The 26,790-nt window shown below is 39.1% G+C and overlaps 1 protein-coding gene across 1 annotated transcript in view; it reads left to right on the top strand.

Annotated features, from left to right (window-relative positions):
• LOC128736305 (uncharacterized) overlaps positions 1 to 26,790 on the top strand; it is a 337,844-nt gene that overhangs the window by 289,043 nt on the left and 22,011 nt on the right. The window contains exon 3 of the mRNA XM_053830782.1: positions 3,456 to 3,640. Within this exon, the coding sequence (XP_053686757.1) occupies positions 3,456 to 3,640 (185 nt within the window). The remainder of the gene's footprint in view (positions 1 to 3,455; positions 3,641 to 26,790) is intronic.

The following is a 26,790-nucleotide window of genomic DNA, read 5'->3' as shown; positions in this document are numbered from 1 at the left end:
CAGCGGACAACGGAGATATTCCGGATTATCTGGGGGTATGTCAAAAACTTATTTTTTTCATCACTTGTATCTTTTTCTGTCATGGAAATTTATTCATATTCATATTTTACCCCAAAACTAGATTTCATTTCCCGTCGATTGGTCCAAAAAGAACGAAAATCCGACGATAAACAGCCAAGTTACGGCCATTTTTGTAAAATCGCCACTAGTAACATCTACTGCTCTGACCAGTTTGGGACATGACGCAAACCATGTCAATATGAGCATCAAACGTTAAAGTTTTATGAGCCATTGACACTGGAAGCATTTCCAGGTCTGCAGCGTGCCATGGCAACCCTGTAGCAGGTTCTAGGTACTCCGGCGGAAGTGGTCGTTTCAGGGAATATTCGAAATATTGTCAATATGAGTGTCAAATATCAGGATTTTCAACCCTCGTAAATTTTTGAAGTTTAACATCCATATTGGAATGGTTTTGGTCATGTTTTAAAATGGCCATAAAGGTAAGACATTACTGGCAACAGTTCCAGAACTGATTTCACTGAAATGGCCATATCTCGGTTGTTTCTCGTTGGATTTCCGTTATTTTTCGACCAATCGACTGGAAATGAAATCTAGTTTTGGGATAAAATATGAAAATTAATAAATTTTCACGACAGGAAAAGATACAGGCGATTAAAAAAATCATTTTTTGACATGCTCCCAGACAACCCGGAATATCTCCGGTGTCCGCTGACTATTGCGAATTTTGAAATATTTTTGAAAAACTAGGAAAATTTCCCCATCGAATGCAATTCGTTTCATCTAAAAATATTCAATTTTGTAAAAGTTGTAGCCGTTTGAATTTCATCAAAATTTTGATGATGATGATGATGATAATGATGATGATGATGATGATGATGATGATGATGATGATGATGATGATGATGATGATGATGATGATGATGATGATGATGATGATGATGATGATGATGATGATGATGATGATGATGATGATGATGATGATGATGATGATGATGATGATGATGATGATGATGATGATGATGATGATGATGATGATGATGATGATGATGATGATGATGATGATGATGATGATGATGATGATGATGATGATGATGATGATGATGATGATGATGATGATGATGATGATGATGATGATGATGATGATGGTGATCAGTCAATTTGACTTTTGACTTTTGACTTTGGACTTTGGACTTTTGACTTTTGACTTTTGACTTTTGACTTTTGACTTTTGACTTTTGACCTTTGACCTTTGACTTTTGACCTTTGACCTTTGACCTTTGACCTTTGACCTTTGACCTTTGATTTTTGACTTGGACTTTTGACTTTGACTTCTAACTTATGACTTTCAGTATTAAAGGGTGTCCACCCTTTAAATCACAAGTTAAAAGTCAAAGTCAAAAGTCCAAATCAAAAATCAAAGGTAAAATTGCAAATCTCTCAAATTGCTATAACTTTTGAACCGTTGGGCAAAATCAGTTGAAATTTTGCATGGAGAAAGTTCAAAGTGTATTGTTTACACTTTGCGAGCCTTTTCTGCAGGTATTTGCGTCGAAAGAACAGCTTGTTTGCGAAAAACTTCTGCAAAAGTACAACGAAAATGGTTTATGGACGACGATACCTACGTAAAAGCGGACTATAGTCCGGATTCCAGATTCCGGAGAACGAGTATTTCACAGCCAAGGATTAGTTTGATGTTCCAGTGAATCTCCGAAAACAGAAGACGTCGAAGTTTGGCAAGAAATTCTTGATTTGGCAAGCGATTTTGTTCATGTGAGCAGCGGAGTACGCATTTCGTAACCACAGATACCATGAATGAACCGGTGTATTTGAAAGAGTGTCTCCAAAACCGATTTCTGCCTCCTCTGAAGTCTCAATACTGTCCTATGATCTTCTGGTAAGATTTGGCTTAATGCCATTTCGCAAAGGCCGTGATAGAGTGGCATAAGGCAAACAATGTCGTACTCGTGCCGAAAGATTATAACCTCTCAAATACACCAGTGTTGCAGCCAATCCATAAATAATGGGCTATTATAAAGCAGAATCTTCTGCAACATCCTAAAGTAGTCAAAACAGTTGAAGAAATGAAGAAAGTATGGGTAAATATGCAAAACAGGTCGATTTTGAGGTTGTGCAAAGTCTCATGCCCCCACCCATGACCAAAGTACGGACCTTTAGATTCGGAGGCAAAATTGAATAAAATAAAGACGTTAAAACTAAGTTTATTTGGTTATTTTGATGCCCTGAAAGTTTGATAGCAATCCGACACCCTTTAAGCGTTTGATTTTTGAATATTGACTTCACTCTTAACTTTTCGTCTTAATTTTTTACATTTTACTTTTGATTTGTTTGGTTTGGTTGACTCAGACTGATGACCTATGATTTTTGACTTTTAAGTTTGGCTTTTGACATTTGGCTTTTTAACTTTTGGTATTTGTCTTTCGAATTTCTCTTTTTATTTTTGATATTTTTCTTTAGTTTTTAAACATTTTGTTTTTTGGCAAAGTAAATTGACTATGTTCAACGTTTCGATCGACCTCAACCTGACATCGAAATGTCGGGCATAGAAAAGCTAAAGTGTCATTTTGCTTTGCTGATTGACTGTTCGGCTGAAAAAGCGAATTTGTGAATCCTCAACAGTCCATAGCTCCACTTCTATAATTAGTTTTAGAAGTTTATTTTTTTTATTAATTTTGACTTCTGACTTTTAATTTCGGACATTTGACTTTTGTGTTTAAACTTTTGACTTTTGACTATTGACTTATGATTTCTTCTTGTGATTCTACTCTGAAATTCTAATTATTGAGTTTTCGGCTTTCGGCTTTTGACTTAAGAGTTGAATTTCAACACTGATTTTAAATTCAATTTTAATTCTAACTTCAGTACAATTGCTACAGTATAATGCTGTCGAATAAAAAAACAGAAGACCAAGTTTTGAAAACGAAATGTAGCACTAGGTGTTTTGCTGTGCTACAAGTTTAATTTCATGTTCCATTCCATTTGAAGAGTAAATTCGAATAATACTTGACAGTTAAGTTCAAATTCAAGCCTCAATTTTAAAATAATATCAAGTCTAGTTCCATGTCCTCTGACGAGCCCTTACCCTACCCATAATATTCAATTTAAAAAGAATCAAAATTTGGACCAACACTTGTTTTTAATTCTGAGTTTGCCAGTGGTTAAATCATTCTTATGTGCATATCAACATGAATACATTGTACAAGAGCTTAAAAGTAGAACATACCGATAGTATTACTCGAATACCATGACACACATTTTAATGCAACAAAAAGTAGTCCGATTTAGGTCAAAGTTTTCGACAGTAACGGCACAACTTTCTGGCAAAAGTATACCGAACTGTTATGCCCTATTTGGCAACCATTGTGCGACTGTCTTCTAATTAGAATGCATTTTCCGTTTCTTCTTTCCCTTTACAGTTCACCCTCGGAACGATCACGAAAAGGCTGCTGTGGTCACTGGTTCGCCGGGCCACCACTGCGGGCGCTCATCGCGGTGGTGGCCCTCGGTGGTGTGGCGTGCGCTCTCGGCGGTGCAGCACTCGGTGCAACCGGACTGGCTGGTTCACCTACCTCACATCTGACGGCGGCCTTACTGATGATAGGTGAGTAATTGCTAGCAAAATTTCATATTGTGTTAGAAAAGATACTGTGTTCACAAGCGCCTTGTCTCTGATATGTGTGTGGTAATGTTTTTATCGACAATTTCTGGTACGGAAATATTATTCAACTAAAACGTAAATCATGTACTTTACTTCGGTTAGAACAATTTACAACTAGGCAAATACTACTGATGTAGGCAGGTTTACCAAATGGAGACACACGTTTTTTAATCCTCATATAAAATACCACGAGTTTCCATCCTCGCCAAAGTTATTCCGCACCTAAAAAAGTGCATCTGTTACAAGTCGGACTTCAGCCGGAAAAATGTTCTCACCAGGCCTCTGTAGGTATTCACGAACACGGAAAAGCAATTTCCCTGATGCAAAGATAAAGGGTTGTTCGCCTGCCATTGCCATTCGGACAGCCGTCCCTTGGTTGGCCTCGGCATGAACCGGAAATGCTAGAACTTGCCATTCCTACCGGCCGGCACCGCACCGAGTACCGAACTGAGGCTTACGATTATTGTGAAGCACGCGCAAATTTTCAAGATGGAATACAGACCTAGCTCTGTAGGTCCGTTCACCTAGAAGTCCTATCAGCGGAAAAATCGTCACTATCGTAGCATTTGTTTTCGATAAATATTATTGTATCCTGAAACAAACATGTTCCATACCATGAAGTCGTATTTTATTTTGTTGCCATGCGATGGCTGGACCTTGCCCCTTACGTGCCACGTAACCAAACAATTGGCAAATAAATCCTTGCGTTGCAAAAGGTAACATGAAAGCAACCGTGTTTCGTTCGAATCTATTGCACGGGAAGCCGTTGCTGGAAACGATTGCAGCAGGAAGCAATATCCGAATTTCAGAACCGCCGGAAAAAGCATTCTGCAGGAAATGAGAAAAGCAGCAAACATTTCATTTCTGCCCTTGCTGGCGACCATGGAAGCGGGAATATCGCCAGCAGCAGCGGCCGTCCTTTTTGCACGATTGTTGTGCTTCGGCTAACCAGAGAGAACTAGGGTTTGAAAATAAACAGCTGCAGCGGAAAACTAGCTAGAAACGGTCGGTACTCGAAATCCGCCGCGGTATGCCGCGGTTGTAATAAAAAAGGTCGAATTTAATTATTTTTTTCTGGCACACAATCCGCGTAGGATGGGCTTCGGGCCCGCGAGTGGGTAGGTTGGGGAAATGGATTTTCGCGAATTCAATTTATTTTAGCCGGAACGATGTGACGGTTTGGCGCACAACTATGCAGAGAGGTCGGCCAATAGGAAGAAATGGCTGGAACTGGAACGCGAACGCGGCTCGCGGATTCTGGCGGAGCTCTATTATTTTGTTATGTGCACCAGTTGGGCAACCTAAAAAATAGTAATCGGATTTGTGAAGTATTTTTAAGCTAGTAGTAAAAGTTTTTCGTCTGACTAAACAAACGAGAAGCTACACGATTCATCTTTTGGGGTATTACACAAAACTTTCCGTTGTTTTGCTGCCTGCTTGCAGTCAGGGATCGAGTTTTGTTTCTCTGCTGAGCTAACCGACTAACGAACGGTGCTGGGAGCGAAAGTTTTATTTTTCAAAACAGTTTCCTGTTGGGTCGTGAATAAATGATTATACTTGCGGTTGCAGTTGGAGACGCCATGGTCCGGAGCGACAGCAGTGGAAGTACAATCTTTTTGCTTAAGAAGAATAGGAGATTGTCGAACGAGCGATCCCTGGAAAGTTGTCTACCTGGCCTAGAAACCAACCAAGGTTTTTTCTTTTTTGCTCGAAATTGAGCGGATGCAGAGTGGATTTGTTTGCCGAGCCGGAGGAATTATCCGAGACTGGAAAAACTTTGGATGATTAAATGAATCTTCTGGGATGCTGGATAAATCAAATTGATATCTCAGTTTCAGTTTGAGATCGTTACGGTGGTGCATAGTTTAGGGATTTCTTCTACAAAGAAAGTATAAGTATCTCGATTTCTAGAATTTTGATTAAGACGTTCCCGAGCAGGAGCGAAGAGCAAAATAATATCAAAATGTGTTATTGGAAATCGAATAACTCATATCAAAATTTGGTCTTGTTTTGGCTGACATAGTTGGTAAAATAACAAAAAATAATATCAAAATGTTACTCCTTTAAGGCCAAAAGAATAATTACTTGTGTTATTTGAATAACAAAGCAATAACATGACTGTATTCAGTTTAGAACAACATATTTTAGTATTATTAAAGTATTGAATAACAAATGCAGTAGTATATGAGATATTAAAAAATCATTTTATACAATATTTATAATCTAAAATCTCTTTAATCAATAAAAAATTTTATGAAATATATCGAATGTCATTTTAAGGCCAAAATAAGATATGATAACAAAATCAGTTATTAAACTCATCTTACAACTACTGTTTTAAATATCTACTCAATAATAATATGTGTTATCAATGTATCTCAATATCTATTCAATAACAAAATATACCATTATAACACAGTTTGATACTGTTTTTATATTATTTTGCTCTTCGCTCCTGTTCGGGTTAACAAGTAACCCTGGCATGCCCATTTTATTATTTAGCTGGCCACTATTTTTGCGATACGTAAATTAATTGCGTAAAAATAGTTTCAGTTTCCAGCTCAATTTCAGTTCCAGTATAAATTAAATTTCAAGTTTAGTTTCAAGTATAAGCTAAGCTTAATTTCTAGCTGAAATTCAATTCTACTTGCATGCCCAATTTCCACATCGATTTCAAGTCCAATTTAAAGTCTATTTTCAAGTCTAATTCGAAACATAAGTTCATGTTATTTGCTAAGTCTAACCACAACTTCAGTTTTAAGTCCAACTTCAAGTATAATTTCAAGTCCGATTTCAAATCTAATTTTAAGTTAAGTGATGGTGGAAAACCCTAAAGAAGCGACAATATTATCTTCTGTCACATGACATTTTTGACGTAGGACTACGTCTTACGCAAGTTTTGAGATAGGGTGTCATTCCAAAAAATCGAAAAATGCGAGCGTCACGAAAAATGAAAGGTTTTGAGCGCTAATAGCTCAGCGGTTTTCCTATCGATTTTCAATATTCTTACACCAATCGATCGGAAAATCTTCTAAGAATTGACCCAAATGAAGAAAAGTATGGATTCTTGATGTTGAACTATTGAAAAATTGAAAATAATGAACCTATATTTTACCAGAATTCTCGCTTCGTGATTGGTTGGAAGATTATGTGCGATGATCTAAACCTATACCAATTTGATATCTGTGCTTGGGAAGTAAGCCAAAACAAGTGACCAAATTTCCTCATTTCAACAAGATTTCTTAACACCGCGGTTAAACCTAGACCATTTTGATGTCCTTGCTTGGGAAGTACGCCAGAATGAGTGACAAAACCCCTTCGTGCCAACAGATTTCTTACGAACGCGATTAAACCTAGTCCAATTTGATGTCTGTGTTAGGGAAGTGTGCCAGAAAAAATGACACAAGCTCATTGCCCCAACAGATAGTGATGTCCGATTACTTCTCGATTAATCGAACCAATCGATTATTTGTTAAAATAATCGATTAATTTTTAATCGATTGCTTTATGTTCCGATTATTAGATAATCGATTACCTGGTCGATCGATTATGCCGGATTTTTTAAAATTTTACTATTCAACAATTTCTAACAAATTTAATTTATTACAGTGGCTGGCGCTTAGCTACTAAATTAACCACACGTGATTAGCCAGTTAGTTGGTTTCGCTTAGTTGGTTTCGAGGTACGATGCTGATCTAACAAATTGGTCGTCGTATTCGTATGTTCAAATCTCGGCTAGGCGATGCTCCTAAATAGAATCAGTAGAGTTGTTGCACTAGCTACGTAATTGTCCTAATAGCCCTTTAATAATACTGATGTGAAGTCTGTCGATAAATAGGGGTCAAGTCTTAAGCCTGGTATCCAGCTGAAAAGAAAACAGCTCAAGAAAAAAACCTGCTATTTACCAACGGTGTGGCACGCTAGAATTTTAGCATAACGAACATCTATTTTCATTCCGCTTTCACCAAAACTGATGACAACCTTGCCATCCCGTTGCTATTTACCGACCAATCTGATGGAGTTCTTTTAACGTTAGATGAATCAATTGAACAACAATGGAGATAGAGCCGAAAGTGTAACTGCAAATATCCTTATTTTTGGTATCGGGCCGTAAAGGTTATAACCAATCGATTATTTCGACTAATCGATTATATAGCGCCGATTAATCGATGTCGATTATTGGCCGCCCAGAAAGTAATCGATTATTAACTAATCGATTAACTGGAAAAATCGGACATCACTACCAACAGATCGCAAATTCTTTACTGCGAGACGATTAAACCTCGGCGAATTTGATATCTGTGTTGGAAAAATGTGCTACAGCTGTAGTGTTCGGTTATAATACGACTCTGTATCAAGGTGAAATTAGTCATCATCGATTCTGCCAATTTCAAAAGCAGTTTTTTTTGTTTGAAACAAAAATTCGGTTTATGAAAATATATTCGCTGTGTTCAGATTGGCAAGAAGAATGCAGTATATACAATTTTATAAACATAATCCCGCTTTTGGGCCGAAAAACTTCTTCCGAAATTGGGCTTTCCGACGAAAAGTCAATGACTGCTAGTTTCCCGAGAATACGCATGCTTACCGTTTCATTAGAAGTGTATTGAAAAGACGTGCTGTTGATAAAATAGGATTGAATTGGTACAATCCCTTTAACGTGGGGAACCATGGGTAATAAAAACAATCTTTAATTTCAGTAAGGTAGCAGGAAAGCAATAGTTTGTGTTCTTGACTTTGTTAAATTGTTTTCAAATGCACAATCTTTTGAGAATTGAACGTATGCAATGTTACTACTTTGATAAATGTTACATACAACGCATGTATATGTTGCATATAGTATGTATACATGAAGAATTGAATGATTATAAGCATGAATACATGCTACTATCACTACAAAGAGATTTACGTAGTCCTGCGTCACCTATATATGCGGTCGTGTCTTGTACACAACCCCTCTGATTTTCTGAAATATTTTTTTCTTGTTTGTCAGTTTCTTACTTTCTAATGATGAAATTTTCATAACATTTTTGTTGTTCCTGAGTTGTAGCTGAGAAACTCGGGCTTCCTGAATTTCCCAATTCAAAAATACATATCTCATGAACCAAACAATGCAATCAGTTTCTTATGAAAATGTCAGTAAATTTTCTTAGCATATTTGCCGATTAATTACTGATGGATTTAGAAAGTAATCCATTTCCTGTTGCTCTCCAGAAAACGAAGCAAAAAAGGAAAAATGAGACAGAAGGAAAATATGGAAAAACATACGAAAGAAAACGCGTTGAAAACTGGACAAACGAGTTAAAAAAGAGGAAAAACGCAACGATGGAAAATACTAAAAACTGGCATGAAAAAAACAAAAACGAAGGTAAGGGAATGTAGTATGATGTGCCCCCCTTAAGAATAAATGAATATATTTCAAACGGGCTTCCCAAGATTAACGTTACAACTAGGAATATATGTTAATTTTTGAGTTTAAAATCAATGGCAACCGTTTATTTCCTTTAATATTGTAGAATAACAATGATGGAAATTATTTAAAAACGGCGACTAAAATTTGGGTTTCTCGTCTATGCGGGTAATATGCCCCAGCTGCAGTATAATACGCTCCACGTTGTGTTTCAAGTAGTTGTGCAATTGATACGCCTACTCTATTTAGTAGAAAGTTAAACTTTCTTGGATATTGTCCAAATATTGTATTTTCATATAAATTAAACCTCGTGTCGGTCTCTTGGGATAGCTTTTCTTTTCTGCATGGAGCATATTATACTGCAGGTAGGGCATATTGCCTCGCATAGTTAAGTAATCTGAAATTTTGACGTGGTTGATAAATTATTCCTAGCACTTCTATTCTACAATACTAATTGAGGCTACAATACTAATTGAGTGGCAATGGACTGTCATTTATATCTATTTCTCTGTATTTATAGCCACTGCAATAGGCCATATTGCACCATCGCAAGTGTGGCATATTGGCCACATTTGACATGGCGAGAAAAATATTAAATAATTAAGCAAACTAAGCGTTTCTCACTGGGTTTTCGCCTGAGATAATGTTTTAGAACTTCACTTCACGCAATCGAATCGCAACAACAGGATATTTAAAGATTTCAACCACAAAAAAGGTTACGGAAACGACGCAAAAAATATATTGGAAACTGTTAGAAAACAAATTTATTTTTCTTTTGGTTTGACAGCCACTGACAACTGTCAAACTTACATAGTAGGTTGTTTTCATCGAATTTTAAGGTCTCTTATTAGTTTTGCATTTTATTTTTCGCTAGTCTAGGAATAAACGAATTGGGGCATATTTCCCACCTGGGGCGCATTATTCACATGTCCCCTAAAAAGGAACAGAATGGGAGGGAAAATGGAATATACACAGAGACAAGAAAGTGGTTAGAAGATAAAGGAGAGAAAAAGAGGAAAAATTGAACGAGAAAGGAAAAAAAGCAAAAAAAAAGAAGATAATTTGGAGGATAATGGAGAAAGGAGAGTAAAAGGGGTAAATGAAAAACTAAATTTGACAAAGAAGAAGGAAAAGTAGGACATAACAAGAAGAGAAACGGAATTGACAGAAATGAAAAAGGCATAGAAAGATAGAAGGAGTTGAAAGGGGGAAAAACGGAAACCAGGACCGAAAATAGATTGAAGATAATACAGAGGCAGAGAATGACAAAAAATGAGACAAATAAAGAGCAAAAATGGGTATGAAATCGAGCAGAAACGGAAGAAAAAATACAATAAACGGAGCAGAAAGAAAATCAGGACTAAAAGGGCGAAAAACGTAACGAGAAAAAGGAACACGAGAAGAGAAAGAGGAAATAGCAGATAGTATACAGGAAAAACGAGAGCGAATTGGAGAGAAAATTAGACAAATAGAGGGAAATTCGGACAGAAACAGATAAAAAACGGAATATAAAATATGTAAAAACAAGACAAGGGAAAACGGAGCAGATAGCGAAAGTAACCAAACGAAAAAAGAAGAATACTGAGGGAGTAACGTAAAGGAAAAGTAAAACCAAAAAAATTAAACCAGTAAAAGTAAGTACAACTAATAATGAGCCTATAATCGAGTTATAAAAGGAGAAAGTGAGTGTAGTGAAAACGAAAAGATACGTTGATTTACTGATGAATTTCCGATGGATCTAATCTGTTTTCTGCTGCTCTCCAGAAGAAGCAAAAAAGGAAAAATGCGACAAAAAGAAAAAACCGGAAAGAGCACGAAGGAAATCGTGACAAAAACTGGACCAACGGATAAAAGAGAACTGGTTAAAAAATAGAATGTATGATAGAAAAGAATAAAAAACCGAAAAGAAATAAAAATCAGAGGGGTTGTAACGCAGGACTACGGAAGTCTCTTTGTAATGATAGTAGCATGTATCTATGCTTGTGATCATTGGATTCTTCAAGTATACATGCTATATTCAACATATATACATGCTACATGCGTTGTATGTAACATTCATCAAAGTAGTAACATTGCATACGTTCAGTCCTCAAAAAATTTCAGAGTAATTTCTATGTGCATTTGGAAACAATTTAACAAAATCAAGAACACAAACTATTACTTTCCTGCTACCTTACAGAAATTAAAGATTGTTTTTATTACCCATACCGCCCAGCCTAGCTTCGAGGTACGATGCTGGTCTAACAAGCCAGTCGTCGTATGTTCGAATCTCGGCTAGGCGGTGCTTGCTAGTTAGAGTCAGTAGGATTGTTGCACTGGCCCCGTAATTTTCCTGTACTCTAACAGCCGGCTGCGAAGTCTGTCGATAAAGAAGGGTAATGTCTAAAGACGGTATAAACCCATGGCTTTGCTTTTTTTTTTATTACCCATGGTTCCCCACGTTGAAGGGATTTTACCACTTCAATCCTATTTTATCAACAGCACATATTTTCACTACACTTCTAATGAAACGGCAAGCATGCGTATTCATACAGAGTCATATTATAACCGAACATTACAGCTGTAGCACATTTTTCCAACACAGATATCAAATTCGCCTAGGTTTAATCGTCTCGCAATACAGAATTTGCGATCTGTTGGGATAGCGAACTTGTGTCATTTTTTCTGGCACACTTGCCTAACACAGACATCAAATTGGACTAGGTTTAATTGCGTTCGTAAGAAATCTGTTGGCACGAGGGGGCTTTGTCACTCTTTCTGGTGTACTTCCCAAGCAAGGACATCAAAATGGTTTAGGTTTAATCGCGGTGTTAAGAAATCTTGTTGAAATAAGGAAACTTTGTCATTTGTTTTGGCTTACTTCCCAAGCACAGATATCAAATTGATATAGGTATAGGTAGATCATCGTAAAAAATCTTCCAACCAATCACGAAGCGAGAATTCTGGTAAAACATAGGTTCATTTTCAATTTTTCAATAGTTCAATAGTAAGAATATTGAAAATCGTTCGGGAAACCACTAAACTATTAGCGTTCAAAACCTGACCACTTTTCGAGAAATTTTTTTTGGAATTACCCCCTATACCAGCTACCTCCCTGAAAAACGTAGTCCTACGTCAAAAAAGTGACACAGTTCGAGAGAAACGGGACGTAAAAAGCGACAAAAGAGTGGTAAAAAAGAAAACGCGAGAAATAAGGAAGGAACCCGAGAAACAAAACAAAAAAGTAGAAAAAACGGGATAAAAAGGAGAAAAAGAATGAAAAGCAAATGAAATACACGGGAGCAGAAAAATGGGGAAAGAATAACAAAAAAAGAGGAATAACAGTAGCGAAACAGAAAATGGAAAATTGGAGAGAAAAAATTAAAACGGAAAACAATAAGAATAAAACGGACAAGAAAAACAGAATGTGACAGACAGGAAGCAAAAGTAGGATATAATATAAATAAAAACGGAACAGACTAAAACGAAAAAAGGATAGAAAATGAGTTGAAAGAAAAAAATACGATTATCGGGACTGAAAAAATAAAGACGAAAAAGATAAAGACAAAAATGCACTTGACACCGAGGAAAAACATAAGAAAAAATACGAAAACCGTAGCAGAAAACAAGAGGAAAACCAGGACTGGAATGGATGAAAAACGGGACAGGAAGAAAGGAACAGATAAAGAAGAAACAGACAATAGAATGCAGGTGAAATGAGAGGAGGTAAAAAAAGGGGGAAGATAAGGGGAAGACAGGACAGGAAAACGGTGATAAAAACGTGACAGAAAGGGTGGGAAAACGGTAGAGAGCGAAAATGAGTCAAGAAAAGGAAGACAGAACAGATAACAAGTGTGACCAAAAAGGAAAAATAGAATAGCGAGGTAGTAAAAAACCTAATAGAGGGCATGAGGAAAACGGGTAAATGAGGTCAATCGATATATAGTCGGTGTTAACGGGAAACTAGCAGTCATCAACTTGTCGTCGTTCAGCCCAATTTCGGAAGCAGCTTTTGGGCCCAAAAGCGGGGTTTTGTTTATAAAAATGTAAATACTGCATTCTTCTTGCCAATCTGAATACAGCGAATATATTTTCATGAACAGAATTTTTGTTCCCAACCAAAAAAAACTGCTTTTGAAATTGGCAGAATCGATGACGACTAATTTCACCTTAAATCAGACCGGACCAAGTCGTAAAATTAAAAAAAAAAAAGAGTTAAAGACAGCAAACGTTCAAAAATTTTCTAAGCTACATTTTATCCTAATCAGACTACATAAATGCTGCAAACTGCCAGTGAGTTATGAGATGATTTCGAACGACTGATAGCTATAAACCATACAGAGCAGCAAACTGTGAACGCGTTTTTCTCGAAATCAGAGTTTCTGACTTTCGGTCTTACTTAACACCGACCATATAAAAGGTGGAAGATAGTAAACGAAACGGAAAATGGGATAGAAAAAGAAGAAAAGAAAACCAGGAAACATGAACCAAAAAAAACGGGAGAGAAAAAGACAAAAACGAGAGGTAAAAAGGAAAGCCGAACAGGAAAGAGAAAAAAGGGAGCAAAAAACAGAACAAAAAGACAGAAAAGACGAAAACACGTGACTTCAAAAAGAGAGAAACAGCCCAGACGAAGATGAGAAGGAAAGAAGAAAAAAAAATAATTAGAAAAATACGAATACTGGAAACGAAAGGCAAGGAATGGGGAAAAGAGAAGAGAAAAGTCTGAAAACGAAAATAAAATAAAAAAACAAATCGAAAACCAACAAAATGGTACAGAAAGGAGGAAAAAAGTAACAAAAGTTGAAAAATAGAGCTAGAAAAGCGAAAATGTAAAACGGCAAAAAAGTAAAACACATGAAAACATTCCACGAAAAATGTCAATTCTAATTTTAAGTGAAATTTTGTGTTTTATTTCGTGTCCATGTCCGAATTGCAGTGAAATTTAAAAACCAAATAGGTCTGAGTCTAACTCAATATCCAATTTCAAGTTCAATTTTTAAGTTCAATTGTATGTCCGATTAAAGCTCAATTTCAAGGTTTTTAAATTCTAATTTTAGGTTTAATTTGAAGTCAAATGTTAAGGCCATTGCAAATTATTTTCGAAGTTTTTGTCCCCCCGCTTTTCAAAATTGGCTTGAACAATCGAGGGGCAATAAAATAATTTGTAGGATGCGAGTTATTATTTTTTATAAAATCAATTGTCTGAAAAACTCGAAAAATTAATGTACGAGTTGAGTTAACGCTTCTAGCGCAAAACAGAAATGGAAATTCAAACAATGGAATTTCTGAAAATCGACCTAAAAATTTTTCTCTTTTTGTCTTTTTTGTGTAGAATTTTACATGGAAAATAATAACGTATATATTAAAAGCAATAGATTTGGTTTTCGAGTTTAAACTTTAAGTACATGCTTAAAACCTATGTTATTTTGCTCGATTAAAAAAATCTTTTTGTTTTTTTCGCCCCCCCCCCTTTAGTGGCCCAACACCGGAAGGACAAAAACTTTATAAAATATTTGTAATGGCCCAACTCTGCTTTTAAGAACAATTTCAATTTCAAATAGCAACTTCAAATTCTGTTTTAAGTCCCATTTCATATCTGTTACCAAATAAAACTTCCAGTCCAAATTACTCCAAATTTAAGTCTAATTTCAAATCCACCTTCAAGTCCGATGTCTAGTTAAGCCTCAAGTAAAGCCTCAAGCTCAAATACATATAAATGCAAGCACAATTAAACGCTCTATGTCAGGTCCGATTTCAAGTCTAAATTCACCTCTAATTTCAAGTCGTTTTGCAACTCAAATTTCTTGTTCAATTTTAACTTTGATTTCAAATCTAGTTTTTATGTTTCGTACATATAAACAAAGTTTATTCGTACGAATTATTGTTTTTTACAAAAAATTCTTTGCGCTCACAATAAAAATAGTATAATCTGAGATCTGAAACCTACGAATGTTTTAAAACGGTATGAATTTTTGCCTTTCTACTATATAAGTATATAGTATAAAGGTATAGAAATCACTTGGAAAACCGGAAATGGAAAGAAGGTCCTGCGGGCCGAATGTTATATACCATTCGACTCAGTTTCGAAAACTGAGCATTTTCTGTGTGTGTGTATGTATGTGTGTGTGTGTGTGTGTGTGTATGTAACGCTTTTCAATCTCACTCACTTTTCTCGGAGATGGCTGGATCGATTTTAATGTTCTTAGTGTCAAATGAAAGGTCTAGGTGTCCCATTGGTCGCTATTGAATTTCATACTGATCGGACTTTTAGTTCAAAAGTTATGTATAAAAATACGAAAAATATGGGACTTCATTATCTTATAGGTCTCTTAACCGAATTGAACAAAATTGATTGCATATGCAAGAGGAGCCTTGCAAACCCTTAACTTCCAAATTTCATGACGATCGGACTTGTAGTTTGAAAGTTACATAAAGAAATGTGAAAAAATAGTATTTAAAACATGTTTATGTAACATATAAGCATTAATTTAATGAAAAACATCACACATTTTATGATTATTTGAAAATTACTGCTGAGATCTATCAAATGAAACCGAGTTATTTAAAATCGGATGCTTCATTCAAAAGTTATTCAAACTTTAACATTTAAGCACCGTATATTAAACCGTTAAAACGTGTGAAATCAAAACATATCAATCAAATGTTGATTGTATTCAATGTATGAGATATGTGTGATGTATGTGTATGTATGTGTGTATGTATGTATGTATGTATGTATGTATGTATGTATGTATGTATGTATGTATGTATGTATGTATGTATGTATGTATGTATGTATGTATGTATGTATGTATGTATGTATGTATGTATGTATGTATGTATGTATGTATGTATGTATGTATGTATGTATGTATGTATGTATGTATGTATGTATGTATGTATGTATGTATGTGTATGTATGTGTGTATGTATGTGATGACAATTTGCAATTTTAAAATTTGCAATGAAATTCAAGAAAAGTGAGAATCATGTCAATTGTCAGAAGTTTTTGAAGCCTCTTAGTGGAATACGAACTCTAAAATTAAAGAAAAGAAAAAACTTTTACCGACTAAATTCCACTATTTAATATTTATTCGCGACAGATACGTATACGCTTTGAAATAAGACACTGATGAAGCCTGCACGTCGTAGGTGAACTACGTATCTGTTGTAAATAAATATTATATTCAATCGAAAAGTTTTTTCTTCTCTTTGATTTCAGATTTCAATTGTCATTTTCTTCACTTGCTGTTACTCACAATTGTACAAGAAAAGCAAAAAGCGAAGAAAAGCAGTTTATTTAAGCATGTAGGTATAGTGGTGTATAGAATCAAAAATACTAGTGAGTTGATTTTTCAAATAAATTTGTACAAATTCCAAACAAATTCTGCGCATCAATAGATGCTCTTTTCAACCAATAGATACTAGAGCTTAGAAATGTTATATGAAAAATAGGAAGTAAACGTTGCACGGTAGTAACTTTGTAAGATTTATTTTCGTTAGTGACATTTTAAAGGACAGATGTCTTATGTCATGTATCATGTTTTAATAAATAAATCAAAAATGACAAGCACTGGAAATCATATCGATCATATTTCCCATTCTCAAGCATGTTAATGGAGCAGCTTTTGCACTATTTTTCGACCTCATTTTGTTTTCCTAACCATCTAACATTGTAAAAACGATGCGGTCATGCTAATGACTATCTTTTCATGAAGGTGCATTCAAAAGAAGCTTAAGTTTTGATTTTCATGCAAAAATAATTATGTGAAAGAGCGCCAGCTAAGAAAAAGTTCAATTTCTCTTTTTTATATCTAATGCTCTATTTAGTTATTTTTTCTAATTCAGATATATTGCAAAATTGAGGCCAAGCAAACTTATAGTAAAATTTTGAGATTAATCATTTTGTTGTCGATATCCTTTTTCTTCAAAAGCGAAGTATAATAATAATTTTTCTGAACACTTGTTTTTCAAAGATGCTAACTTTTGAACGCACGGTGTTAATATCAAAATATCAAAAAATTTGCTATGAACACATGTTTCATATTGTCAATTCAAAAAAATTCAAGTTTCGTATATGGCTCTGAAGCCCGAAAGTTAAGGCCGTCCGTAGACCCGTTAGAAGGTTAATTTCTAATTTTCTATATATATTCATTCAAGTCTGTAAAAATTATCTTTTGTGTTTACATTATTTCTCGACAAATCACGTAAATATTATATAACTAAATAAGGTGTTCATCAAGTAACATAAATGACGCTTACAAGTATTTACGCACCCAAGGAAAGAAATATAATTATTCTACGCAATACGTTGTGAATTTTACTGGTAAATAAGGATTTTGAGGAATACGGAACGCATATTTAAAAATATAGTCAAGTTAATTATAGATGTTCCTGAGAAATTAAATAGTGGCAGTAGAAAGGCTAGGTCACGCCGCTAGGTGGATTAATTCGGGTTTTTTATCAGCTACAAATATAGTTTTACGAACAATTTTTCTAAAAAATACGAAATTATCTTCTCAGTGCCTGATTACATACATTGGTTTCCGGGCTAAAACATTCTTCTGAAAAGTCGAGTTCCCCACCTTTCGGTTATGTCTGGTCACGCTAATGGTTTTAAGTGATAGCGGCTGAAAGAACTGATTTATTTAATGAGTGAAAAACGAATTTCTTTCATAAGCGAAAATACTTACCAAAAAACCTTAGTAATTCTCTTTTCCTTGTCCCGTTTTCGGCTGACTTGGATTATTCGAGCTGCACTCCCTAGAGAAATTAACAAAATTAGAGCGAAACCGGTGTGGAATTTGTGTGCATTTTATAGCTCAGCGTGATAAATGATTATTCGATTATCTGAAAGTAGTTTTCAATTCCTCGCCATTATCCTGTGCTAGCAGCCCCATTTCCCTCGAGAGCGAGGAACAGCGGAAAAACTGCGAGCATCATGGTTACAATGCCACATTCCATGGGGTTGCACCGAGAGTGCAAAGTCTATTCGCCCGAGTGGCGACACATCCTCCGAACGTGGAAAAGCGGGAAAGAGGAAACAAGTTGTTACTTCTGGGTCCCCAAAAACAGCGCCCGCTTGCATTTTTCGAACGCTATCGTTGAGATTTTACCGCTCTTCCGTTCGCGCACTCCGACCCGCTGCTGTTGGCTGCTGGCAAAAAACCCCATTCGGTAGAAAAGAAAAGTTATTGTAGCTGTTTTCGAGAATTTAATATCGGATCCTTTAGAGTCGACCTACATACGAGCCGCGGCGGCGGAAGTGGATGAGAAAATAAGACATCGCCCGCCCGTTTCGCAAGAGCAGCTTTTGCCGCAGTAGCTTGTTGCTTGCTGCAACGAAAGAAATGAAAATGGCTTTTTTGGTGTGTTGAACGACGACGACGACGACCGAACCGAAGCCTTGTCCCGCCTGCCTGCCTGGTGGCGGGGAATGAAATTTTAATCTCGATTATCTTCATTGAAAGCATTGAATTTATGATGCAACAGAAGGGGGTTGATTTTTTTCGTGAACTGTTCGGTTTTGATCGTGATTTGTGCGGCATTTACTGGTTTGAAGTTTTAAATTTACGAAAATTGTGCCACAGATTTTTAACTTTAAACACTCTAACGATGTTAAACAACCATCTGAAAGAAAACAAATTAAAACTCGTACAAGTTGGTGAAATCTATGGGAAGCGCCGTTTCGCGAATCCTATTTGCACACTCTGCATGAGGCACGTTGTTAGCATAGTGTTCGACAAACAGCGTCCTCTAAGTAGAGCGTTAAAAGCGAGTAGTAAATTCTTCCACTACCCGGGGCACGAATTGCATATGCAGCGCGTTTTCGTTTTCGAGAAATCGGATGCCTTTTTCTTATTGTAAGGATGCGAGCGCCAGCGCACGGAAGAATGTTATATATGTTGCAGGCGGGAGGGACCACTCGTACATTGAAGCAGTTTCTCGAACTGGGTAAATTGTTTGCTATGCACAAGTAAAAAGAAAGAACGAGAGTTTACAAATAGGGTCGCACATAAAGATGTCAGTGAAAGCTGGGATTTTCTCGCTATTCTGTGGAGCATGTTTGAATGGTGATATCGAAAAGTGTGTGAGTGGGAAAGGATGCTGCGATGCTTGCCGGCATCGGGTGAATCGAAGTTGGTTTGTAAATAGTATTTCCTGACTGCAAATTAAAAAATATAGCTATTCAAGAAGTGCTGATTGCGGGAACCCATATTGTACTAATTACGCCTGATCTTTGATATTTACGTTTTAAAAAAGGTCGGCTCTTCGGCATTATTAAGATGAACCCAAAATCATACCCACCTTATAGCGAAGCGTCCCACCTTTTGGTCTCAATTCTAAAAGCAGTTTCAAATAAGATAAAATCGTTCAACGATTCACTAATCGGTACTGCTCTATTACACTAAACGAAATAAACAAACCCACGAACATCACGTTTCTCACATCAAAACCACTAACTAAGCAGCACCAAATAGCGTCATTCCACGTTCCTTTCATTTCCAGTGGGTAGGTAGAATAGTAGGTACACAGTTCGGCGACTTTCTCTTCCAAATAGCAAACCGATTTTGTCCCTGTTTAACTTGCTTATTCAATTATGAACTAAAACGATTCTGAAATCTAACTGCCAAGTCCCTGGATCCCGGAAGAAGCTGTCTTCTAAGCTGCAGTTGTATGCTACTGCTACATGGAGGATTCGGCAGCACAGTAGTGATAGCACCGGAACAGAATCCCGGTGTCCCTGCTCTGTGTTGGACTGTGACTTTGGTCGTTTGTAGTAGAGCTGCAAACTTCCTGCACATGTGTGTTTGTATGTATCTTGTCGCGTGTACCACAGAGTACCACACCGTATACACTCATAGGAATCAGGTTAAGTGCCGACAATGAATAACAAACAGATTTGGGGATTTTATGTAATTGGTTTTACTCTCCTCTCTATAGTGCGGACGATGACCGAAACGAGGGGATATCCGATTTAGCACACATTTAATTGTGCTGCAGAATCAGCAAACTGCAACAGATTGCATTGCGTTGGCCGTAGCTGCAGATCGTTTCATCTGAGGTCAGTTATTGCCGCATAAATTTCTAATCGCACGCAACGGAAAACAAACAGCTTCCGGGATGAAAGTTTATCATCCGAAGAGCAATAAATAACGGTGGCGATTCGGATATCGGATATCGGTTTTCCCAACCGTCGCTGTCTGATTGGTGGATGGTTGGGCGTGAAGTAATTAGAATTATGATGGTTTATTTCATGAATTATTGCCAAGTCGCTAAATTTTATGGAATATGATCACGAGATGAATGTTGCTCGTGCCATACTGTAGAAATATCTAATCTGCAAACACATATTAATAAAATGTTGTGAGTAAACTAATAAAATGGTTTTGAATTTACGGCATCGGGTGTTTGTTTACTGTTGTTTTAGTAATAACTATTATTGTAAACAAATATTCAAATTTCACATTTCATTTTATTTCGCTATTCAAATATCAATAGGCTCAATTGCGCCTATAAAATGTATACGTTTGTATTTGTACAATTACACTAAACCTCTGGTCCTATGCTCTATTCTAGCATTCATTGCTCGCAGAAGTGTATGGTTCGGTAGGACCATAGATTATTTAAACGGTTCGATACGATCATTTATAAGTTAAATAACTCGGTATTATCATTGTTAAATGAAATGCATGGCTCGGTACGATCATTATTGAATAAAATATATTGTTCAGTATGAACATAGATTATTAAAACGGTTCGGCTTGATAATTTTTAAGTAAACAGTTTCGGTGGGACTATCTTTGAATAAAGTATATTGTTCGGTGCGACCATAGTGAAATGAAAAGATATGATTCGGTAAGACCATAGATGATTGAAATAGCTTGGTGTGACCATCGATTTCGAGCGAATTTCGAAATTGTTAAAAATTTGAACAATGCAAGTGCTGGTAAATGCACCAAACTGCTGTACCATCTGGATGATTAGCTACCAAAATTGTACTACCGTCAGGACAAACGGTATGAACAGTTCGGTGCATCATCGTGTCGGCAACCATCGGTATTATTTAGTTTCCGACCGCGTTTAACAACCTCTCTGCTGATGACAGTCGATCGTCGATCGATAAAATGGTTGTTGTCAGATTCAGAACTCACTTGAGTGGTCACTTGAGTTTCCCGTGATGGTCGTGCAGAAAACGAAGTAGATATTTTACAGCATCAACCGAAAGCGGAGAAGGAGCCTGATTGATGTTCGCAGCAAGTTCAGTGCCAGCATCGCCAGCATCCGACTATCATCTTGGCATCAGTGAGTCACACATTTGCATGTCGCCCGTATTCGACGGCGGAAAAAGATAGTTGGATGCAGTAAAGAGGTCCACCGGTTGATAAATCCTTAGGTGAGAAGTGTCTTTGTCGAGTATGTAGTACCGCGGACCTCAGAATTACCGCCTTCATCATAGCGAGTAATGAGATCCTTCGTATAATGTGTAGAAGCTGTAAGGGCTGTATTTCAGATGAAACTTAGAAGATAATCGATGAGTAGCTAAGTCAGTAGCTCGTCAACAATACGCCGAACTGTACTGTTAAAAACTCTAGTAGACGGGACAATAGACCAAAACGGTGTTGGCTCGTTCAATGGTGGCAGGTCGGGCTTGCACCGTCGCTCTTTCGGTTGGAACCAGAATGTTTTACTCACTAAACTACTGCCGCACTCTTATATCAAGTGCTTTATTACCTAGTTTTGTTTCTCCTATTTCGATCATTCCACACACTCGCCGTGTGTAGAATGCAGAACAGTTTTAATTGGTGTTGGCGGATTGGTGTTGCACAAAAGTTAATTTAAGCAAATGTGCTTTCATTACTTACTTTAGTGGCAACGGTCCGTTACCGATCCTGCGCCGAACGAATTATGGTCCTCCAGTACCGTCGGTACTGGGCTGCCGTTCTCCAATCCCCACGAACACCAGCTGAACGTGCATCGTCTTCGACAGCACACACCCACCAGGTGCGGGGTCTGCCTCGGAGTCTACGGCCTCTTCCTGGTTCTCTGCTGAAAATAGTTTTGGATACTCTTTCATCGGGCATTCTGGCCACGTGTCCAGCCCACTGCAGCCTGCCACATTGCACTACCTTCACTATATAAGCATATTTGTATACTTGGTACAGCACGTGATTCATGCGTCTGCGCCACACTCCATTTTCCATTTTACCACCAAGTATAGATCGCAGAATTTTAAGCTTAAAACCCCAAGCACTCGCCGATCAGCTTCGTAAATCGTAAAGATCGTAAAGGGCCACCGGGAGGATTAATGTTATGTAGAGCGCCAGTTTTGTGCGAATTTGCAAACTACGGGACTTCAGCTGGCTACGTTTTCCGTAGAAAGCCCGATTCGAGGTTGCAACTCGTCGTTTCACTTCACGGCTTACATGGTTGTCACGTGTCACGAGTGTACCAAGGTATATAAATTCCTCCACTACTTCATATCGTTCCCCATCTAACTCCACCTCGGCACCAACACCACTTGGGCTCCCACGTTCCCTACCAGCAACCATGTACTTCGTTTTGGCGGTATTAATGGTAAGTCCCAATCTCGCAGCTTCCCTTTTAAAGGGCCTGAAGGCCTCTTCCACTGCTCTACGGTTGATTCCGATGATATCGACGTCATCCGCAAAACCAAGAAGCATGTGAGATTTCGTGATGATAGTTCCATTCCTTTCCACGTTTGCCCTTCGTAATGCACCTTCCAAGGCAATGTTGAATAGCAGGTTAGAGAGTGCATCCCCTTGTTTCAGTCCATCCAACGTCACGAAAGCAGCTGATGTCTCACCCGCTATTCTAACGCATGATTTGGATCCGTCCAGCGTCGCAAGAATCAGCGTAACTAGTTTCGTCGGAAAACCATGTTCTAGTATTATCTGCCACAGCTCATTTCGTTTAACTGAATCGTACGGCGCTTTAAAGTCCACAAACAGATGGTGTGTCTGCAAGTTGTACTCCCGGAACTTGTCTAGCAACTGGCGCAGGGTAAACACCTGATCCGTCGTGGAGCGACCCTCACGAAAACCAGCTTGGTACTCGCCGACGAAGGACTCCGCTAACGGTCTCAGTCTGCAGAACAGGATACGGGAAAGCACCTTGAAGGCAGAATTGAGCAATGTAATTCCTCGATAGTTTTTACACTCCATTCGATGTCCCTTTTTGAAAATTGGGCAAATGAGGCCATCCAACCACTCCTCCGGCATTCGTTCTTCCTCTCAGATCCTGACAATGATCCGGTGGATTGCTTCGTACAGCCGCTCGCTCCCCGCTTTTAGAGGTTCAGCCGGGATACCGTCCTTCCCAGCAACCTTACCGTTTTTCAGCTCACTGATTGCCTTCTTAACCTCCTGCTGTGTTGGTGGCTCCACAGCTTGACCATCGCCTACAATTTCTATTCTGTCCCTGCTGATTTCCGCATTTACCTCTCCATTCAATAGCGTCTGAAAGTGGTCCTTCCACCTGGCTGCTACTGCCGTTTTGTCGGTAAGCAGGTTGCCAGCAGGTGCCTACTACCTCTCTCGCTGCTGTTTGGATGGCACCATGGATGTTTCTCCACAGCCCGTTTACATCTTCTTCTTCTACCTGTTGTGCTGAGATTCGCTGGTCAAGCTTCCTGGCGTACTCCACTGCCACGCCGTCTGCTGTTAACCGCTGGATGTCGAAACGCAGTGTCCTTTCAGTGCGAGCTTTCGCCGTGTTCGACAGCCTTGCGCGAATCTTACTCACTACGAGATATTGGTCAGAGTCGATATTTGGTCCACGAAAAGACCGTACATCGATAACATCCGAAAAGTGTCGACCGTCAATCAAGACATGATCGATCTGAGAGCTAGAGTCTCCATTTGGATGCCTCCAAGTGTGTTTCCGAATATTCAAACATGGAAAATAAGTGCTACAGATGGTCATCCCTCTGGCCGCGGCAAAATTTACGAGCCTCAGACCGTTATCATTGGTCGACAGATGCGGGCTATGTTTTCCAATAACTGGACGGAAGAATTCCTTCCTCCCGATCTGTGCGTTTGCATCTCCAATGATGATTTTCACGTTGTGTTTTGGGCACTCTCCATTGGTCCTCTCAAGCCTGTCGTAAAACACGTCTTTAGCATCATCGGATGTAACATTTGTCGGTGCGTATAAGTTGATTAGGCTATAGTTGAAGAACTTACCCTTAATCCTCAACACGCATATACGGTCATCTACGGGCCTCCACCGAATAACTCGTTGCTTTTGTTTTCCCAACACTACGAAACCGACTCCATGCTCTGCTTTTTTACCGCCACTGTAGTAGATGTGGTACTTGAAAGAAGTGCCTGCAATAGGGTCTACTGCACGGAACTCCCTTTCTCCGGAATTGGGCCACCGAATAGCAGCGATTTCCACTCCGAGTTGATGCAGCTCTCGAGCAAGCAAGCCAGCCCGTGCCGGTTCATGGAGAGTTCGGACATTCCAGGTACCAAGTTTCCAATCGTTATCCCTTAATCGTTTCCTTTTCCCCTGCCGTGTCCTATACCGATTGTTCCGTCCTGAATTTCTTTGTTCGTTGTTCGTGCTAATTGAGTTTTCGGTATACTACCTCACCGGGGTCGCGATGCCTACATTCCGCTGATGGGTCTGCCATCTTAGGTATAGTTTGCGGGATACAGCATTTCATATTTAGCCGCCCATTACGAGACAGACGCTGTGTGAGCCACCCCTCACCTGGAGAACAGGCGCTCTAGTTCGCACCTCCTAGCTTAGCTGCTTCAGTAAGTACATGAAGCATTTCCGGGTAAGGCCATCGACCGTCATCATTTGACTTAGATCTGCGTGGAGGCGCCAGGTGGGAGCTTGAGAGAGCCAGAGCTATGTTTGACGCTCCTTCCAGGTGAGGAGAGAGTTCATTTCATACCCTTCTTTGAATATAATCAATCAGTATAATCAACCATTTCAATTAAAAAAAAACGCATGTTTTGATACCTCTGGAACCACTGTGCAATGATCTAATGCCTAGAGCAGCGTTTCCCAAATGGGGGTTCGTCAAAACTTTAGTTTGCTGCAGCATAGTATAGGGAAATCCGCCAGGGGGTTCGCGAACCGAAAAAGGTTGGGAACCTCTGGCCTAGAGTATTAATACTGCTCACTGGTGCGACCATATCTCGAGGATCGCTGTCAAGTTTAGAATCCACAATATGGAGTGATCCATTCCGGTTACACTACTAAGAAAATCGTTGCTAACTCATAAATGTGGATTCTATAGTGGTCGTCGCAATGTTGCCCGTGCTATTCTCGTGTCAGACAACCTGACTAGTAGAACAGAGTATCCAGCATTACTCAACATTAGGCTTGGGCATTTCCTTCTGCTTGGGTTTGGGTTTCAGGTTGAGCTTGAGATTGAGCATCGTCTTGGCCTTGGGCTAAGCTTGGATTTTGGCTGGGGCTTGGATTTCGACTTGGGCTTGGGCTTTGGCTTTGGCTTGGGCTTGGGCTTGGGCTTGGGCTTGGGCTTGGGCTTGGGCTTGGGCTTGGGCTTGGGCTTGGGCTTGGGCTTGGGCTTGGGCTTGGGCTTGGGCTTGGGCTTGGGCTTGGGCTTGGGCTTGGGCTTGGGCTTGGGCTTGGGCTTGGGCTTGGGCTTGGGCTTGGGCTTGGGCTTGGGCTTGGGCTTGGGCTTGGGCTTGGGCTTGGGCTTGGGCTTGGGCTTGGGCTTGGGCTTGGGCTTGGGCTTGGGCTTGGGCTTGGGCTTGGGCTTGGGCTTGAGCTTGGGCCTACACTTGGGCCTTGGCCTGAGCCTGGACCACGGTTTGGGCTTGACTTTGGGCTTGGACTTGGGCCTGCGCGTCGGCTTAGGCCTCGGTTTGGGCTTGGGTTTATGCTTAAGCTTGGGCTTGGGCTTAGCCTTGGGTTTGGTGGTCTTGGGCTTGGGCTTGGACTTGGGTTTGGGTTTGGGCCTGGGCTTGAGAATCGGCTTCAGCTAGGGCTCGGGTTTAAATTTCGGCTTAGGCTTGAGCTAGGGCTTGCGCTAGGGTTTGCGCTCGAACTTGGGCTTAGGCTCGGACTTGAGCTTGTGCTTGTGCTTTGGCTTGGGCTAGGGCTTGAGTTTCGACTTGGGCTTGAGTTTGGGTTAGGGCTTAGGCGTGGGCCTGGGGTTGGGCTTGGGCTTCGGCTTGGGCTTGGACCTTGGGTTGGGTTTGGGTTTGGGTTTGGGTTTGAGCTTGAACTTAGGCATGGGCTTGGGCGCGGGCTCACGCTCGGACCTGTGGTTTGAAATTCGCCATACATAACATTAACATATTGGCCCAATTGGCCTCGAGGTATGCATAAAGCATAGCCTAAGTGCTACATTCCGTTATCGAAACTATACATTCTGTGTTTATACGACAGACTTCGCAGCCAGCAGTTAGAGTGCAGGACAATTGCAGAGCCAGTTGGTACGATCCTATTGACTCTCTCTCAGCCTCTCGCAGTCGGGATTCGAACATACGACGACTGGCTTATTAGGCCAGCATCATACCTCGAGGCCAACTGGGAGGTCATCGTCTCGAGGCATGTTGCTGGCCAAATAGACCAGTTGTCGTACGTTCGAATCTCAGCTGGAAGAGGCTGTTAGAGTCACTAAGATTGTCCTGTCTGGCTGCGAAGTCTGTCGTATAAACACAGAAGGTCAAGTTTCGATAACGGAATGTAG

Source organism: Sabethes cyaneus, chromosome 2 (assembly GCF_943734655.1).
Source record: "Sabethes cyaneus chromosome 2, idSabCyanKW18_F2, whole genome shotgun sequence".
In the NCBI taxonomy this organism is placed as follows: domain Eukaryota; kingdom Metazoa; phylum Arthropoda; class Insecta; order Diptera; family Culicidae; genus Sabethes; species Sabethes cyaneus.
Note: the sequence above shows the minus strand (reverse complement) of the source record. Positions and strands in the feature narration are given on the sequence as shown.